The 14,009-nt window shown below is 41.5% G+C and overlaps 2 protein-coding genes across 8 annotated transcripts in view; both read left to right on the top strand.

Annotated features, from left to right (window-relative positions):
• LOC115304000 (phosphatidylinositol N-acetylglucosaminyltransferase subunit A-like) overlaps positions 1-2,860 on the top strand; it is a 3,339-nt gene extending 479 nt beyond the window's left edge. The window contains exon 2 of one of the 3 annotated variants that reach the window (XM_029953959.1): positions 1-2,860. This exon is cut by the window's left edge and continues 1 nt beyond it. In XM_029953959.1, the coding sequence (XP_029809819.1) occupies positions 1-1,242 (1,242 nt within the window). In that variant the 3' untranslated portion in view covers positions 1,243-2,860. The other 2 variants (XM_029953960.1, XM_029953958.1) reach the window with 2 other exon arrangements.
• Positions 1-14,009, top strand: part of POLR3B (RNA polymerase III subunit B) — a 110,851-nt gene that overhangs the window by 15,077 nt on the left and 81,765 nt on the right. For 4 of the 5 annotated variants that reach the window (XM_029953953.1, XM_029953954.1, XM_029953955.1 and 1 more), the window contains 2 exons: positions 4,931-5,048; positions 7,076-7,184. In XM_029953953.1, the coding sequence (XP_029809813.1) occupies positions 4,931-5,048; positions 7,076-7,184 (227 nt within the window). Of the gene's footprint in view, positions 1-4,838; positions 4,899-4,930; positions 5,049-7,075; positions 7,185-14,009 lie in introns of those variants that run through there. The other variant, XM_029953957.1, reaches the window with a different exon arrangement.

The raw sequence follows: 14,009 nt of genomic DNA, 5'->3' as shown, positions 1-14,009 counted from the left end.
GCTTACGGAAATCGGAAAGGCATCCGTTACCTCACTAATGGCCTCAAAGTCTATTATTTGCCTCTGAAAGTCATGTACAACCAATCTACAGCCACGACCCTCTTTCACAGTCTGCCATTGCTCAGGTACATATTTGTTCGGGAGAGAGTCACGGTAATACATTCACATAGTTCTTTTTCTGCCATGGCCCATGATGCCCTCTTCCACGCCAAGACCATGGGGCTTCAGACAGTCTTCACGGACCACTCCCTTTTTGGATTTGCTGATGTCAGCTCGGTGCTTACAAACAAGCTTCTAACCGTGTCTCTTTGTGACACAAACCACATAATTTGTGTCTCTTATACTAGTAAGGAAAACACTGTGCTAAGAGCAGCACTGAATCCTGAAATAGTGTCCGTCATTCCTAATGCAGTAGATCCTACTGACTTCACTCCAGACCCATTTAGAAGGCATGATAGTATAATAACTATTGTTATTGTCAGCAGACTTGTTTACAGAAAAGGGATCGATTTGCTTAGTGGTATAATACCTGAACTCTGTCAGAAATACTCAGACTTAAATTTCCTAATTGGAGGAGAGGGACCTAAGAGAATCATTTTGGAAGAAGTACGGGAAAGGTACCAGCTACATGACAGAGTGCATCTTTTGGGAGCCTTAGAACACAAGGATGTTAGAAACGTCTTAGTTCAAGGACATATCTTTCTTAATACTTCCCTTACCGAAGCATTCTGCATGGCGATTGTGGAAGCAGCCAGTTGTGGTTTACAGGTGGTCAGTACCAGGGTTGGCGGAATTCCTGAAGTACTTCCAGAAAATCTGATCATTTTATGTGAGCCTTCTGTAAAGTCCTTGTGTGAGGGTCTGGAAAAAGCGATTTCCCAACTGAAGTCAGGAGCGTTGCCGGCCCCCGAAAATATTCACAACGTTGTGAAGACTTTCTACACCTGGAGGAATGTTGCGGAAAGAACTGAAAAAGTGTATGACCGCGTGGCAGGAGAAGCCGTGTTACCGATGGACAAACGCCTGGACAGACTCATCTCTCACTGTGGCCCAGTGACGGGCTACATTTTTGCTTTGTTGGCTGTGTTCAACTTTCTCTTCCTCGTTTTCCTGCGATGGATGACTCCAGATTCTGTCATCGATGTTGCAATAGACGCCACAGGGCCAAATGGGGCCTGGACTCATCAATATCCTCACAGTAAAAAAGAGGGAGAGAATAATGAGATGTCTAAAACCAGGTAGAAGAAAGCCTGGCTTCTAAGATTTTACACATTTGTGAGAGTTCTCTTAAGGCTATTGAAAATAACCTGGCTTTTCTTCTGTTTTTCAAAAAGTTAATTTAGTAAGTTTTGCTACCTCTATATCATTCGATGTTTTATTTTGAGGAAAGATGAAAACTTATGCAACTTCTGAGTGTAGAAACTCCTTGCACTTATTTAAACTTTAGGAGAGAACATTTAAGCCGCTCAGGTGTGACATTTTTCAGCCTACTGAAATCCCTTTAACAGACATGTTTTAACATTATATTTTGGGAGCTTTGGGTGCTGAAGGGTCAAATGTTTTCTGGGCATTTTTTGGCCAATTTTAAATGTTCCACCATTGATTAGACATTCACCAGATGTTTACAAGTTTTCTTTAGGGAAGTACAACAACAACATGAACTACTTTGAGTCCCTTCCACACACGCGGTAGCTGTTTAAGTCCTGTTCGCAGCCGTTGATTTGGTTCGCTCAGTAAGTGTTACCTATTGTCAGCAGGTTTCTTGAGTAAGATGGTCCATCAGTTAGTGGCATATTTGAAGCACCTACTGTGTGCAGAACATTGGACTGGACACTTCCTGCTCTTTGTTGATCACTCCGATGGCTTACCTCTTTGTCATCACAGTTGACAAGATGGTAAAATATCGAACATGCCAAAAAATGCTCATACTTTTTAACACCAGGAGAAAATTGTTGGCCTCCTTGGGTTACTCCTTTGATCTGGTCATATGCGTTCTCCTACATAGAGCCTTCACCTTCATTTGTGTTGATGAAAATACTTTTCGCCTTTGAACTACTAGGGACCGATATCACTGTTGCGGGTAGTGCAGAGAATCCCTCCATGTCCTTCCGTACGTAATCTAGTCCCCTGTAAATGCCTTCATGGCTTCCAAGCAGAATGTACGAGGTGTGCCATCTCCAAATCAGCTGCTACCCTGTACCTCTGATATAAGTCACTCCCCTTCACTTGTGGCCTCGCTGATGTCTGAGGAGTATTGTCCGTCCGCAACAGTCTTTACCCCAGGATGTGTTACTTAGAACAGATTGAGTCTGAAAATTTTAGGAACCCAGTCTCTTTGTGGATGTATGTCGTTAACTGTAATCCTTGTTGTCCAGAGCCATGGGTTTTGAAACCCCAAATTATCCACATGGTGTGTCTTATGAACTCCTTGAACTCTTTAGAGTAAGTTTTTGTGGTGTAGGACTGTGAAGTCAGAAAGACCGAGGCGCTCGTCAGTGCATGAGCTGGATCCTGGCAGGATTGTGATCTTTCGCAACCTTCATTTTCTTTAATGACAACGTTCACAAAACTACTTTTTTTTTTTTAATTGTAAGAATCAACTTTATTTGAGATTTTAAAGCATCAAGGACCAACATGGTGGGGTAAAAAATTCTTAATTCTTTTGGGATAGGACCAAATATTTGCCAAATGTCTATACAAAGAGCAAACGTGACTCTTTTCTTACTTATTCAAACATCCAATTGTATTTGTTAAACAACTATTCAGCCAGTACTATCAAAGACACCACATACCCTTTTTTTAATGTTATCTCTCTCAAAAATTTCTTTTCTTTTTTTTAAAATAGTTTATTGTCAAATTGGTTTCCATACAACACCCAGTGCTCTTCCCCATAAGTGCCCTCCACCATCACCACCACCTGTTTTCCCTCCTCCCCCTTCAACTCTCAGTTCATTTTCAGCATTCAGTAGTCTCTCAAGTTTTGCGTCCTTCTCTCTCCCCAACCCTCTTTCCCTCTTCCCCTCCTCCTGGTCCTCCATTAGGTTTCTCCTGTTTTCCTGTTAGACCTATGAGTGCAAACATATGGTATCTGTCCTTCTCTGCCTGACTTATTTTGCTTAGCATGACACCCTCGAGGTCCATCCACTTTCCTACAAATGGCCAGATGTCATTCTTTCTCATTGCCATGTAGTACTCCATTGTGTATATGTACCACATCTTCTTGATCCACTCATCAGGGATGGACATTTAGGCTCTTTCCTTACTTTGGCTGTTGTTGACATTGCTGCTATGAACATTGGGGTACATGTGCTCCTATGCATCAGCATTTCTGTATCTCTTGGGTAAATCCATAGCAGTGCTATTGCTGGATCATAAGGGAGTTCTGTGGATAGTTTTTTGAGGAACCTCCACACTGTTTTCCAGAGTGTCTGCACCAGTTTACTTTCCTACCAACAGTGTAGGAGGGTGTCCGTCTCTCCACACCCTCACCAGCAGAGTCTTGACATGCCTCTTAACCAGTTGCCACTGATAATGTAAGAAATAGATTTGTGTTCTGTGCTGACACACAAAGACGAGAGTGCAGTTTTTCAAACCTGGAAGTTAGGGGTTCTTTTGTTTAAGAAAAATGGACTGACCCAGACCATTAAATCTCATTGGGATTTTTATGCACAGAAATGGATTTATATACATACGAAACAGTGCCAGTATTCACAGCAAAGCACGCAACTGTAACCTTTGTTTTTATGTATTCTGTTCGGCAATTTTGAAGGGCACACTACTGTTTGTTCTTACTTTTTTGTTTCTTAGCATATTTTCAGGATTGCATTTATTTCAGATGGAAATGGGATTTAAACTTCTTGCATGTAAAATAATGTAATTTGCAAATCAAAATGATATCCTTTGATTTTAATAAATGGAAGTAAATTTGCTTGTTCTGGTAAACCTTAATTTTCAGGCTTCCTGGATCCCTTAATCGTAACTGTCAGTGTTGCACTGGTCAATATGTGAAAACATAGTGTGCTACCCTGCTTCTTATATTTATTTGAAAGTGAACTTGCAGTGATGAGGAATTTATGAAAAATATATTGTATTTCTTTTGATATTACAAAGACGAGCACATAGAGCAGTAATTTATGAAAACATGCTACATGTCCAAAAATAAAGACCCAAATGACACTTTGAAAAAAAAAAATATGTGTTTGTAATTTTTTCTAGGCAATTTATTTTGTAAAGTTTCAAGCTTAGCACTTAACAGAAAAAATATTTAATTCCTTAATTCATGTTTCACATTGATTTAATTTGTAGTTGTTTTACTCTATTCCTTTAAAGTTACACTGGTGTAGAGTCACAGAAGATTTTGGAAAGAGGTTAACAAAACACATGACTTTCCTAGACTATAACAGAATGTTGCATAAGTCAAATATATTGCTTTTTGTGTTTATATTCTGAAATTAAAATGAGGTCCATTTTATCTTATTCTGAATTATATGCAGTAAAAGCTATGATAATGTTTTATGGGTTTTGTTGAGTATAGAAATTTTAGGAAACATTATCCTGGTCTACTTTTGTCACTGATTTGTTAGAAAAGTTAGGGCAATTTTGAATTTATATTGAAGATTGTCGGTTATTTTTGTGCCTAAGAAATTTGAAGACTCATTTATTTAACATGGTTTTCATTCATTTGCCTCTTGTGTCTGTCAGGGGCTGATGATATGTACACCAGTGAGGTCTGTTCCTGAGCCCAGTTTATTTTCTTGTTGCACATTTATATGAAATCGTTTGCAGATATGGTCATCGATTCATAAAACGGTGTCAGCAAGCCCTTTCTAACTGAGCGTTGGTCAGCACCATGGAGCAGGAGACCACGGTCATTACAGATGACACTGTCAGAAGAACAGGTGGTGAAACTTTCCTTGTTTACTTTTGGCAGGTGGCTACTTCATTGTTAAAGGAGTAGAAAAAGTGATTCTTATCCAAGAGCAGCTGTCTAAGAATAGGATCATTGTGGAGGCTGACAGGAAAGGGGCGGTTGGTGCCTCGGTCACCAGGTATGGAAAGCAGGGGCAGTGTTAACGAAATTATCAGTATTTTTCAACATCACATGATTCTTTCAGGACAGAGGTAGCCCATTATGCCTGACAACAGGCAGCAGAATACTTACCTAAGTGATCAATTTATTGTGTGAGGCTGTAAGCACTGAGTGTTGATTTAAATTTAGTGATGAAAAGTGTGTGAGGCCTTGGTCAAAAAGCCACTCTTCAGTTTTTCATGTTGTTTTTAGTCTTTGACCATTTTACATGTGTATTCCTACACTGAGTATAATCAGAGATTATTTTATATTTAATATTTTGTGGATTCTGTCATGGACTTAACATCTTACTGTTAGTTTCCTTAACCAGCCTCTTTCACAGTGTGCTCCTTTTTCTATAACAGCGTCTCTTGTATTCCTGTAATTTGTTTTCACTGATTTATTATCATAGGTAACTTGAAATTTATAAATTAATGAGTTCTGGGGATAAAAAAATCATAGCATAGTTATGGCGTCCATATACAGTAGAGTTTGTCTTCCGATGACCTGTAATGAATTGCTTTACTCTGACTTTTTAAATCTCTCTTCCTGATGGAGGGGCAGCTAACAATGACGGCCATTTATCGAGCAGTTAGTAGGAGCCACACAGAGTACCAGTGCTCTACATTATTTGTCCCCTCAGCCCTCAAGATAAGTGACATTATCTCTCTTTTACTGCTGAGTAACAGGCCTTGGGCTTGGGGTCCTACTGATCAGAAGAAGTAGCCAGCATTTGAACCCAGATCTAATAAGTCTGCAATCCGTGTCTTCCTGTTTTACACAACTTTCTGGAGCCAGGGAATTGGAGTTTGAATCCTAACATTGTTCAGTAGCTAGGAGGGACTTGGGTGGGCAGTTACACATCTTCTCTAAGCCTTTGTTTCCTCAACATATAGTAAGAGTATATAGATATATGTTAGTGATTTGGAAACACTACTTCAGAGTAAGTGTTAGTATGTAGGACATGAGAGCCAGTATAGGTGTGGTGGGTAAGTAGCGTAACCTGCAGGGTATGTAGCAGTGATGACTAGGAGTTACTATTGTGGCTGATTAAGCTGGGAACTGTTTTGGTTTTTTTTTTTAATGTTTATTTTTGTGAGAGAGAGGTAGAGTCCAGGCTGGCAGAGGGAGACACAGAAGCCGAAGCAGCTCCAGGCTCTGAGTTGTCAGCATAGAGCCCAGTGTGGGGCTCAACCTTGCAAACTGCAAGATCATGATCTAAGCTGAAGTCAAGACACTTAACCGACTGAGCCACCCAGGCGCCCCTGGTTTTGTTTTTTAAAAACTTTATTTTTTAAGTTTATTTTGAAAGAGAGAGAGCATGCACGCATGTAAGTGAGTGAAGGACAAAAAGGGAAGGAGGGAGGGAGGGAGAGAGAATACCGAGCAGGCCCTATACTGTCAGCACAGAACCCAGCACAGGGCTCAAACCCATGAACCATGAGATCATGATCTGAGCCAAAACAAAGAGTCAGATACTAAACTGACTGAGCCACCTAGGTGCCCCAGAAATATTTTTAAATCCATTAGGAATTTTGTAGCTAATAGCGATACCAATAAAAAAGAGATTTCTTAGTTTCTTTTGGCTTCAACATATAGTAAGAGTGTAGATATATGTTACTGAATTGTTAATTTAAACACTCCTAGTACATAGGGGATCATTTGGAGGTTAATCTTTGGAAATGTATAAAATTGCTTATAAATATAGTCTACTCCGAATCAAAGCATTTCAGGTGGAATCAAGCGAAGTAGATCATAATGAATTGGTGTGTGTCACTTATTGACCCACAAAACTTCTACTTAATCTCAAAGCTAGAGAGACATGGTAGCAATCTTAAATATTCATGGAAGTGGCAAGTTGTACATCTTTAAAAGGCATCTGTTAGGAAGGACCTTACAGATCATTACTGATTGGTGAACCTTACTGATGGATGACCATTGCTGTTGCACACGACTAGCTTGAAACCAGGCCAGGACTCAGTTCAACCAACTTTTGTTTCCTTGTAGCTCCACCCATGAGAAAAAGAGCAGAACCAACATGGCCGTGAAACAAGGTCGATTTTATCTGCGACACAATACTCTGTCAGAGGATATTCCCATTGTGATCATATTTAAGGTAAGGCTGCAAGTACCTACTGGAAATTGGGAGTAGTCTTTCTCTGGTTTGTTTTCATAAGTAATTAGAAATTTGGAGGAGAAGGAGTTTTAGGAATAGAAAGATTTGTGGTATAGATACATTGTCAGGTATATAATGTATTTTATTTTTAACTTTCTTTAAATGTTTATTCAGTTTTGAGAGACAGAGAGCATGAGTGAGGCAGGGACAGAGAAAGAGGGAGACACAGAATCCAAAGCAGGCTCCGGGTTCCGAACTGTCAGCACAGAGCCCGACGTGGGACTCGAACTCAAACCATGGGATCATGACCTGAGCCGAAGTCCACTGCCCAACCTTCTGAGCCAACCAGGTCCCCCAGTGATATATTTTAAATTGAAAGCTGCTACGACCAAGATTGGGATGTTAAAAATTGCTACTTTTTAGTAGCTACACAATAAAAAGTGTAAGTTACAGAATGATACATAGTGAGAAGTAAGCTTTCCACCCACCTGTGCTAGCCGCCTCACTCTACCCAGGGACACCACTGTCACTGGCTGCTTGTGCATCTTTCTAAAGATAGTTTATGCCTATACTAGCACATGAGTACGCGGTAGGGTTTTGTTCTGTTTTTTACTTCCATACATTGCACACCATTTTTCACTTAGCTTGTTTTCTTTTTATAACTTCTATTTTGGAGATCGTGTTATGTTATTGGTTGATACTGACCTACCACATTCTTTTTGATGAACTACTCCGTTACGGCTGCCCTGTAGTTTACTTAATCAACCCTCTGTCGGTGGATACACACGTCTCTTGCTGTTACAGAACTGCTTTAACAGGGGCGGGGGTGTCTGTAGGCTGTATTCTTAGCAGTGGACTTTTCTAGGTCAAAGAGTATGAACCAAGTCTGTTTTAAGTTGAGTTTTGGTTTTGGGTTTTTTTTTTTTTAGTGTTTATTTTTGAGCGAGAAAGAATGTGTGTGCGGGAAGGGCAGAGAGAAAGGGGAAGGGGGACAGAGGATTCGAAGTGGGCTCTACTTCTCACTGACAGCAGAGAGCCGGATGGCGGGGCTGGAACCCACGGGCTGTGAGATCACAACCTGAGCCGAAGTCAGATGCTTAACCGACTAAGCCATCCAGGTGCCCCCCCCCCACCGGGTTTCTTTTTTGTGGACTTTGGGAATCTGATGTGTTTCTATGTAAATATGAATCTTTAAAATTGATTTTCTTCCAGCTTGTTTATGAACTGGTGACTTAAAATCCAAAAAATATTTTGACTCAGAAATTATGTTTAAATGGTACATACTTGTGAGATGACTGCACAGTGGCCCAATTAACCTGCTTGGGACCTAAATGTTCCCCACATTTTATGAATGCTTGTAACATTACTCTTTAAGCAAAATTTAAAAATACCATTATGTGATACAGTTGACCCTCAAGATTTATGAATTTTGCACTTGCCAGTTCTCCTACTTGCTTAAATTTATTTGCGATCCTGAAATCATCACAGGTGGTGGTTTTACAGTTCTTCATGGACGCACACAGGCTCAGAGCAGTGAAAAATTTGAGTCCCCAAGCTCTACATTCCCAGCTAAAATCGAAGGAGGTGACAGTCTGCCTTCTTGTTTCTGCTCTCAGGCTGTAAAGAGGTGCCTTTACCATGGTCTGTTTAGTGCCATGTTTTTTCACACTTTTATACTTTTGGAGGGGGGTGATTTCGCTGTTTAAAATGGCCCCCAAGCCTGGGGCTGAAGTGCCATCTAGCTTTTCAAAGCGCAGGAAGGCAGTGATGTGCCTTATGGAGAAAATACATGTGTCAGATAAGCTTCATTCAGGCATAAGTTAAGTGCTCTTGGCCGTGAGTTCAGTGTTAATGAGTCAACGACATACATTAAATAAGGCGTTTTTAACCAGAAGGACGTCTTCCACTGATGGGTGGAAGAAATTGTAACCAGAGGCCCCCAGGACAAGAGTGCATTTCCCCTTGGAGCGGCGCTTCAGTATTCTCTCATTCCAGGTTCGCGCTGACTCCGGGGAGCAGGCAGCCCAGGAGACCCGAGGCAACTGTGCCTGGGCCAGAAGTCAATCCTGACTGGGGCTGATGGAAATGAAGAGCTCAGGTTGAGTCAGTACTGAAGAGAGTGGGGATGTGGGTGATTTTAGGGGCTGATAGCACTCGTTTCTCACGTAGAGTTAACTCACTTTGGAGTTAACTGTTTCTGCTCAGCAGTTGTGAGGGTGTTTGAGACAGTTTGGGGGCCACAAAGGGAGGAAATAGGAAGAGAGCCTGTGAGATGGCGGTAACTAAGCTGGCTAAAAAGGAAGAGCATTTGGGAATCAGAGGAGTAAGAGAGAAGGACATGAACTTGCCCTGTTGGACTTGTGACCCGAGATGGCACAGGAGGCAGGGGAGACGGGCCTCTTCCTGTCAGGCTCGCGTTGGGCGCCAGGAGGGGTCCCCGGCCACTCCTGGGTATTGAGCAGGTATAGATCAGCCAGGTTCTCTCACGCAGGAAATAACTGCATTCTGAATGCAATTACATGGAGAGGGCGTAGGAGATTTTTTTTTTAATGTTTAGTGCAACTTAATGTGCTTCTAAGTTTTCTGAGATGGCTGCCATTTATTTTCCTTTTAGGATGGTAGTGATTGACGATGATGGTGATGATCACAATAGCAGTACCATTATATTGGTGGGGAGGGAAGAGAGGTCTTAAACGTAGTTTTTGTTCTGCTTCTTCAAGGTTTATATTTTTAAAGCCTGGAAGGAATTTTGGCTTTTCTTGTAAGGATCCCCTAGTCCCCACTGCAGTGTCTTGTGTCTGCAGTGGTGGTTAGTGGTGACTGTGTAGAACTACGTCTCCAGTAGAGGGCAGTGTGTTCCCATGCATCCAGAGGACTATTATGGATGTTTAGAGGCTTAGGGATGCACGCACTGCTTTCCTTAGACCAGAAACTATACACTAATTCTAATAAACATAGTCTTCTATCATTCACATGGAAAATACATCACTTGACACATGGACACGTTAAAATCAGAAAACCTTTATTAAATACTTTTTTGGCTGGGCAACAAAATTTTGATAAGACTGTTTCTTTCAAATTTGTTTAATATTATGTTGCAAATGTGTACGTGTATTTAGAGCCAACTTAAAACCCTTTTAGAATGGGGCTGTAAATTAACAATATGCGTTTTTATGTACCATGTAGTTGAGATTATAAAACAGTCTCTCAATTGTACAAATTTAGAAAGCCAGTGAGAAGGAGACCTCCCCTCCGTTTTCGGATATATAGTTTTTTTTCCAGGCCCTTCTTCCTTTGCTTTTGTAACACACACGTGACTTTTATTTTAGTTTTTTTCCCTTCACTCACCAGTGAATTGTGAATAGCGTTCCAGATCTGTGAATACGGATCCACATCGCTACTTCTGGTAGGCGTCGTGCAGAGGTTATGCGTGGGTGGGATCATCTAGTGAACCAGTTTCCTGTATGATGACGTGCAGGTGCCGATTTTTCCACCAAGTGCTCACTCTTTTACACAGCCTTGCGTGTTCTTCCACATACATGTTTGTGCATGTTCCTGAGTACTTTGTGGGACTTAATCCTGGGAGTGTAATTACGTGTTTTTTTTTTTTTAAAAACTCAGTGCATATTGCCAAACTTTACTCCTGAAATATAACCATTATATTCTAATCAGCCGTATATAAGATTTGAAACAACCACTTAAAATTTTTCAGTGTAGGGGCACCTGAGTGGCTCAGTCGGTTGAGCATCTGACTTCAGCTCAGGTCACGAGCTCAGTTCGTGGGTTCGAGCCCTGTGTCAGGCTCTGTGCTGACAGCTGGAGCCTACTTCGGATTCTGTGTGTCCCTCTCTCTCTGACTCTCCCCCGCTCATGCTGTCTCTCTCTCTCTCTCTCAAAAAAAAAAAAATTTTTTTTTTTTAATAAAAATTTTCAGTTTAAATAAACTAAATACATTGGTCTCAGAGAGTCCCGTTTTGTAGGCTCCCGGTAGAGGGGATGTTTTAACAGCCTACCGGAACCTTGTTCGATAACTTCTTTTAAGACTTTTCCATCTGGGGAGCAGCACGGACTAGGGGAGAGCTTAGCGCCAGACAGACATAGGCCGCATTCCAGCTTCTCCACTTGCTAGCTGTGTGACCTCAGACAGACTGCCCCGGCTCCCTGAGTCTTGGATAACTCCCCTGTAAAGTGAAAATTTCACCCGAGAGGGCTGTTGTGAAGAGCAGAGGAGACCGCGTATATTTTGAAAACTGGGTGGCCTGGAAGGAAGATGCGGTTTCTCTTGCCTTCGCTCTCCTTCCGCAGGAGCAAAGTAAACTGGGCAACCAGGAAAGTCCCATCATTTCTCTTTTTGTGTTGTGTGGCCCTAACACAGACCTTGACAGTCATTAGGACTTGATGGTTGTTGATTGTAGCCAACAATTGGCTAAAAGTGACAGAAGCGGCAGGGTTCCCAGGTCCCACGCTGGGTCTGAATATGACGCTAAAGCCTTTAAGGCCTAGATCAGTCTTATTTATGGACTTGAATCACTACAAAGGTTCTCCTACCCATGAATCTTGCCCGCTTTACATTTTGTATTCCCAAGTATTCAGCAGTTGCACTGCGATGGCATCTGTAGTCTGAAAGTTTTTACAGGAAAGAAGATCAGATTTCAAGGGAGCTGGGCATTGTTTCTTGGAAACCAGCTTGTATTAAAGTTGTTGCTCTTTAAAGAGAAAACACTGCAGAGTTAAAGAGAGGGCCATCAGTTCTTTTATTATCTGCTAAGACCACTTTGAGTAATAATAGATTGATTTCTGTCTAAAGAAAGACTAGAGATTCCTGAATATTCGGTATTTGAAGAACTTAATCCCCTTTCCCTCTTTCACATGACACTTTTCAGCATATTGCAGTCAGTGGGCAGGTTTTTCCTCTTCTGCTCATTAGTGTTCTCACTCTCTTTAAAAGTCACACTTGTAGTCTCACTTTGTGGCTATCCCAGGAGATTTCATGCTGCTTTTGAAAGAGCATATCCCCTTAATTTTGTTGCATGTTATTGCTGATGGCCAGACTGGGTGACCTGCTGAAACATATTATCTCTGCTAATTCCTCTTAAGGTTATTATGTAGCATTTATTTCTGACTTGTTAGGTGAAATGATTTCAGATACAAAGAGTTCCACATACGCTAGTTTTCAGATGTCTAAATTATGTCTGTAAAGCAAAATGGTTGGGCATTTTGCTATCGTTTCCATAGCAATATGCCATTTATTTGTAGCTGTGACATCCCAAGGCTAAACAGTCACAAAATCAGTTTGCTCTTTGGAGCTAGAGTGCTTTTGATGGTAACCCGAGTTCTCACCCTGTGGTTCAGAGACCCAGTGTAGGAGGAGTTTAGTCCTTGTAGGAGCGGAGCTTTGCCACTGATGAATCTTTCTGCACATATGGTGTCATTTACCATGTGCTTTGTGTATCTTCACTTCATGGCTTAGAAATATTTGGAGGGCGTAAGCAGTCTGTTTAGATCCATGTTAGAACACTTGAAAATTTAATGCAGTTTTCAAATCACTGCTTAGATTCAGCCTGGGGACAGTTTGAAACAGAAATCCGTATGTCAAATGAGGAAGGACTTTTTCATTATTATTAAACACCACAATAGGCGATGAAGTATATGACCTTTCCCATTTGGAGATTGCCGAACTAAATATTATTAAAATTACCCAGGTGGCCTCAGTTAAGAAGATGTAGATGTTGACATGCCCAAAGAAAGGGGGCAGATCTAGAAAGCCACTGCCCGTTCAGCTCAAAGATTCTGTTTCTGTCCCAGTGAGGCCTTCTCCTGCTGTATGATTTGGATGCACTTGGTGGGCATCTGCCCATATAGCTATCTTAGTGTTTGCTCTTTCTTCTTAGAGGGAAGTTTATTGGTTGCAAAGTTTTATTATCAAAGATTTTAGAGAAGGGTGATTTGATTCTATTGTATATTAGTTGCCCTAGTATTGTTTTTCTTTTATTTTTATTCCATTGAAACCCATATTACATTTTTTAATGAAATGTTTTATTTTTTATTTTGGAGAGCATGTGAGCGCAGGAGAGGAGAAGAGAGAGAGAGAGAGAGAGAGAGAGAGAGAGAGAGAGAGAGAGAGAGAGTCCCAAGCATGCTCCACGCTGTCAGTGTGGAGCTTGATGTGAGGCTCCATCTCCTGAACTGTGAGATTGTGACCTGAGCCAAAACCAAGAGTCGGATGCTCAATCTGCTGAGCCACCCAGGCCCCAGAGCCCATCTGATATTCTTTTGAGATTGACAAGTAAAAGTTATTTTATATTCTAATTAGCCTTTCACAGAGAAATATTCTCTTCAGGTATCTCTAGCTGGCTTCCTGCAGACCAAAAAGAAAATGTAGATAGTTGTATATTGTCGTAACCCGAGCTCAGTGTCGTGTTACTTTACTGAGCCCCGCGTTGAGGCACCAATTGTCCTAACCCGACTGCCAGCGGGGCGGTACCTGTTTCAGCCGCCCTGGTCGTGGGTCCTTTTCCTGAGGGAGGGAGAGAAAAAGAGGGCAGGAGAGGGAGACGCAGAGAGTAAAGACAGAACTCACGGTTCTCCGATCAGGCGAAAGAGAGTGTTTATTCAAAGAACTGTTCTTTATATAGTCTTCAGGGGGGGAAGACAAGGCAAGCTGACCTAGGCAGGCTACAGAGTCGGATGCATATCAAAGAAGCGCCCCGACTTTGCCTCAGCAATCTTGGGGGATGGAGAACTAACACTGAATACGGTTTTGATCTTTTGTGTGCCTTGGCCACTCACGTCTAGCTCAGCAAGACAGTCGCCAAAGTTGTTTTG

The sequence above is a fragment of the Suricata suricatta genome, chromosome 10 (genome assembly GCF_006229205.1).
Source record: "Suricata suricatta isolate VVHF042 chromosome 10, meerkat_22Aug2017_6uvM2_HiC, whole genome shotgun sequence".
Taxonomy (NCBI): Eukaryota; Metazoa; Chordata; class Mammalia; order Carnivora; family Herpestidae; genus Suricata; species Suricata suricatta.
The sequence above is the reverse complement of the archived record's forward strand: the minus strand, read 5'-3'. Positions and strand labels throughout refer to the sequence as shown.